Source organism: Manihot esculenta, chromosome 16 (assembly GCF_001659605.2).
Source record: "Manihot esculenta cultivar AM560-2 chromosome 16, M.esculenta_v8, whole genome shotgun sequence".
NCBI classification, from domain to species: Eukaryota; Viridiplantae; Streptophyta; class Magnoliopsida; order Malpighiales; family Euphorbiaceae; genus Manihot; species Manihot esculenta.
The window spans coordinates 33,787,211-33,792,465 of record NC_035176.2 but is presented as its reverse complement, the minus strand read 5'-3'; the positions used below and the strand labels follow the sequence as shown (position 1 = coordinate 33,792,465).

Here is a 5,255-nt window from a genome sequence, read left to right as displayed (position 1 = left end):
CAAATTAAATTCATGACTTGCATATTATCTAACCTTTCATTTCCTCGATACTCCTTTTCAAGATATTTCCATATTTCTGCAGCAGACTTCTTTTGCATAATTCTATTGAGAATCGAGGGCGAAACAGCAGAAAACAGGCAATTCATGGCTTTAGCTTTTCTTGTCACCTTCTCTTTATGAATCTTGATTTGAGCCATTGTTGGGTTATTTCCAAGTGGTGGAACATCATAATCTTCTTCTACAGCCTCCCATAGATCATGAGCTTTGAGATAAGTGTTCATCCTAACAGCCCAAGCTTTGTAATTAACTCCATCAAATATCGGTGGAGTAATTGCACCAAAACTGGACTCTCCCTCCATCTCACGGGTTGGTGTTTGGGTTTAATTTTGGTTTACCCAATCTCACGGGTTCTTTAAGATAAGAGCTCTGATACCACTTTGTAAGATATATGTTTTTCAGAAACAGAGGAAAAGATGTTAATAGGAAATTTATGAAGGCTGATATATATTGATGCAAGATTACGTAGAAATATATAGGTATACAAAATAACAGAACCTCAACAAAATAAATAAAATAATTATGCATATCAGATATGATTGATAGCATATTTGATTATTCCTAAAAAATAATGATTTAATTTTTAAACAGTTTTCAAATCAGTTCTTTTAAGTCAACATTCAACAGGTAGGATAGGGGCTCCTCATTTCCTTGACACCTTAATTAGCAAGGAAGCAAACTCCATATATATTAAAAAAAGGTGGATTGGTAAAGGGAAGGGATTTAATTAGCAAGGAAGCAAAGGCCATATGAATGAAGGGAAGTAAAATAATTGGATTGTGGTTGCAACGTGTGGCTTTGCTGGGTGTTTCACTGTACAAAGTTAGGTATTGCCCTTGCCCAGTCTAAAGAAAGCGAAAAGCAAATGCTCAAACTATAAAGTAAGTGGAGGTATCTAATCAGCAACTTTGTAGCTTTATTCCAAGGTCGGTGGCCGTCCATATCAAACTTCTGTTGTGTCGATCATAATCCTGCTCTAGCTTCTTATTTACCAACGACATGAGATCATTTGTTCACTGCATTCACAGAATGTTGAAGGATATTTCCGTAATTTTCCGTAAGGCCAAACTTTTAATTTGGCTCCAGCATAGATAGAGAGAGAGAGAGAGACGTACTCTGCTTGCTCTGGGCTTCTCTATATATCAGAACAATACTCCATCGAAAGCCTTCCCCTCTCTCTCTCTCTCTCTCTCTCTCTCTCTCTCTCTCTCATAGGCATAGCAGTAGCTGTAGATTAGTAAGCAAGTAGGAAGGAATGGAGCAGAAGAAAGCGGCAGGAGACATGAAGAGAAGCGAGTCAGAACTGGCCCTCCAAGAGGTCATCAAGAAGACCACCCAAATTAAAGGAGAAGAAATAAAGGAAAATCGCGACAACTCTTTTTCTGCTGAGCTCGACAGCTTCTTTAGCGATGATCTCTCTTTCTGCTTCAAAACTCTGGTTTGGATTCTTTACATTTGGACTTCATTTTTCGTTTATTAACTGTTGACCAGTACAATCAAAGCTTTGGACAATCCTTCTGAAATTTGAAACTAATTATATTTTTCTCTTAAAGACGAAGTAATGTTTCCTCAGGCTTAATTATTATTTATTTATTAGGAGAATCCATGAACACCTTTGCCAATGGACTTAGCTTTATTTCATATCCTTCTGTTGCTTTTAGTCCTAACTTAAAATTCTTAATAATGATAGGGAATCAATTATTTTATTTTCATAATAATACTCTGCTTCATAGTAGGATTCTGTGTATATTTGAATTTATTTATTTATTTATTTTTTACTGATCGTTTATACTGTTTTTTTTGAAATAGTTTATACTTTATTTATTTCAAGCAAAATAGATAAAGAAAAAGAAATATACATATATACATTTTGAATAATAATTAAAAAGCTGAAAATAATGAAATTTAAATTTTTTTTAATCTTCTTTAAATCTTTGTTAAAAAAAATCATTATCGGTTCTTTTGTCATATAAAACGCATTAACCAATTATTCAGTTTCGAAAAATACTTTTAAATATTTTGAGATTTTAAAACATTTATTAATTTATCTTTTTATTAATTTTTATTATTGAGTATTATAAAAAGAATAAAATACTTTTTAATGCAGAGATATAAATTGATAGATATTTTTATAGTGCTAATTAATCAATAAATTTTTTAAAATTTTAAATATATTTTAATATATTTTTTAAAATTTAATAATCAATTAATGAATTTCTCCCCATTACAGCAACACACTATGCACATAAATATAAATAGTAATTTTTTTTTTTTAATTTTCAATCAAGTTAAGGCAAAAGAATAAAAACGAGAAATTTAAAAAATTATGATAATGCTATATAATAATGACGCAACAGTAAAAATAAACCATATAAATTTACTCTTTTTTTTCTATCCACTTTTCCATTGTAAATAATAATAAAAGAAATTTAATGAAAATAAAATTATTGTCTTTATTATAACGATTGTATAATTATAAAATAGAAAAAATATTATTAAATCATATAATTTATAAGAAAACCCATTACTTACCCCTTAATCTTAAAAAATATATTAAAACATTTTTAAAATTTTAAAATTCTATTAGTCAAATAACTTAATTATGTTAATTTTAACTGTTAAAGACTATGAAAAGTCTAAAATATTTTATTCATCTGATAGAAAAAAAAAAAAAGGAAGAATAATTTTTGAAATAACAAGTTTTCCCAAGACTAAACAGAAATTTTATTCTTTTCAAAATTGTAATAGTCAAAAAGAGTTGATTTTATTGAATTATTTATAGGGTAAAAGGAGAGTTGGGTCTGGTGTGGTGTGACAGCAAAATGCTTAATTTCCCGCAATCATTGGGTAGGTTCTGATTAGATAACATATATGCAGGAGACTATGAATGGTTTTTCAGAATCATCGGTAGTGTGGTCTCAAAACATCAGCCCCAAGCAATCCAGCATTTCATCAGCACCCATTGATACCCAGTCATCAGTTTGTGGTATGTTGTGCCGACCACACTGTGTCTCTAAATGAAGCAATTTTGTGGTTGTTTCTCTTTTCAGTGACATCTTAATCAACTGGAAATTTGAACAGTTAGCAGTCCATTATCCGCCAATACTAAACCAAACAAAAAAAGAGCGAGTAGCAGTGGTTCCTCAGACGATGAAGATGCAGAGACAGAAGCTGGTCCTTGTGAGCAGAGCAACAATTCCAATCCCATTGATCTAAGACGCGTTCGGAGGTAGTCTCTATGTCTCTCTCATCTATGCTTGTATAAGCCAATATAATATCACGATGGTGTCGTGCAGGATGGTTTCAAACCGGGAGTCAGCTAGAAGATCAAGGAAAAGAAAACAAGCTCATTTACACGAGCTTGAATCGCAGGTATCACATTTAATATTTATGAGTACATTGATATACAAATTTACAAGTAGTATCAAATGAATGAGAAGTTAGCAAGAAAGAATGAGAGGGGAAAAGGAGAGGCTTAAGATGATGTGGAGGAAAGTGGAATTAAAGGATTTATAGATTCTGTATATGGACATAAATTGACGTAGACTTTGCATATAATGGAAAAATAGTTGAATAGTGGAAGATTACCTTCCTTAACTAGTTTGTGACGAGCATTTCGGGTCTCTTTGATATTACAATATTAGTTGGAAAATATTAAAAATTAATTTAAAAATGTCATGCTTTAGTTATAAGAATACCAAATTCATGGATTTCAGGTTGAACAACTCACAGGAGATAATACGTCTCTGTACAAGCAGCTTTCAGATGCTTCTCAACAATATAATAATGCTCATACAAATAATCGAGTGCTTAAATCAGATGTTGAGGCTTTGAGAGCTAAGGTATACTTTCTTACTATGCGTTTGATAATTCAAGATATTATTGAGATGATAAATGGATTATTTATATTTGTGATGTGAATTAGGTGAAGCTAGCTGAAGATATGGTTACTCGAGGTTCCTTAACCTGTAGCCTGAATCAATTTTTACATCAAAATCATCTAACTTTACCTCAACCACTTAATAACCATAATCTACGAGTCTCACCTACTGTCACAATCAATGGAGATGATGCTTCTTATACTGCTGGACTTGGAAATACTGATATTAATAATGGCAATCTCAGGAATAGTGTCATGAGTGATGCTGTGAGCTGTGTGTCGGAGCTTTGGCCTTTAGACTGAAAGAGTTCAACATCTGATTGCCTTTCTGCTAGTTGTATGTGTCTTCTTATGTCTTAGGTTGTTTTGCAACTTTGTGCTCTTGTGATCCTCTCATTTATAGCAATGCTGTGTGTGTACATTGCATACTTGTTTCTGCCTATAATTATGCTTATGATTCCAGTATTTAATGGATTTTTATTGCTTGTTGATTAAGACATAAAATTTACAGTGAGCTCATATTTGTCTTTTGGACGTATGCTGCACCAGATCCAATTAAGAATTTTCTAATAGTATTTCCATGAAGGCATATTGGATTTAATTTACTAAAGTTGTGGAGTATGGAGAAATTAGAGGTAAGCTGATCGATTTTAGCCTCTGTTTCAAAACTAAAAATTTGTAAGAATTCAATTCAAATTCTTTCATTTTTTTAATTCAATCTTGTAGATTAACAAAAGAATTTGTTGTAAGAGAAATAAAATCATGTAAAAAAAATGTGATTTTTGAGAATTGAATCCATTTTTTACCTATGGTTTATTCTAAACTAAACGAGAGGAGAGACAATGATTGAACAGATTCTGCAAAAACTGCTCCTCATCAAATATTTTGAAGGCTGGCAAATATTAGCGCTCCGACCCTTTTTCCAATCCACTAAGCACCTCCACTACTGCTACTTCATCAAATTTGTTTCCTTCTTTTCTTCTTCTTGGTCATATATCAAACCACACCTCTACACCACTTGGCGTGCATTCTTCTTTTCTGTTTGACCATTATTTTCCATGCTAAATAACAGCAGTTCATGCCTGGAGCATCAAGTGTCAGACATTACATAGCTAGGTGATATAACCGAGCAACAGTCTTCTTATCTATCTGCATTAACATGACAATGGCATTTGACACGGTAAGACCGTGTCACCTTCTTCACAAATCACTCAAACCATATGACATCAATAAGACTCTAGTATTTTACACGCCTGAGTAATATGACCTTCTAGAAGCAACTCTCTTGGCGTCCGAGCAGATACAGGGCCTTGTCGCT

At 32.4% G+C, this 5,255-nt stretch overlaps 1 protein-coding gene across 1 annotated transcript; it reads left to right on the top strand.

The window, feature by feature from the left end:
• Positions 1-1,160: 1,160 nt before the first annotated feature.
• Positions 1,161-4,432, top strand: LOC110602891 (basic leucine zipper 9). The gene is made up of 6 exons (XM_021740474.2): positions 1,161-1,495; positions 2,935-3,043; positions 3,139-3,286; positions 3,354-3,429; positions 3,774-3,899; positions 3,983-4,432. Exons 1-6 carry the CDS (start codon positions 1,313-1,315, stop codon positions 4,238-4,240), a joined length of 900 nt encoding a protein of 299 aa, XP_021596166.1. The 5' UTR covers positions 1,161-1,312; the 3' UTR covers positions 4,241-4,432.
• The last annotated feature ends 823 nt before the right edge of the window (positions 4,433-5,255 follow it).

Bases quoted from the DNA above. Each gene is read 5' to 3' on its own strand.
- LOC110602891 (XM_021740474.2), top strand. From the start codon at position 1,313: ATGGAGCAGAAGAAAGCGGCAGGAGACATGAAGAGAAGCGAGTCAGAA. The intron at 3,044-3,138 runs GTATGTTGTGCC...AAATTTGAACAG, and splicing joins TACCCAGTCATCAGTTTGTG to TTAGCAGTCCATTATCCGCC. The intron at 3,287-3,353 runs GTAGTCTCTATG...GGTGTCGTGCAG, and splicing joins GATCTAAGACGCGTTCGGAG to GATGGTTTCAAACCGGGAGT.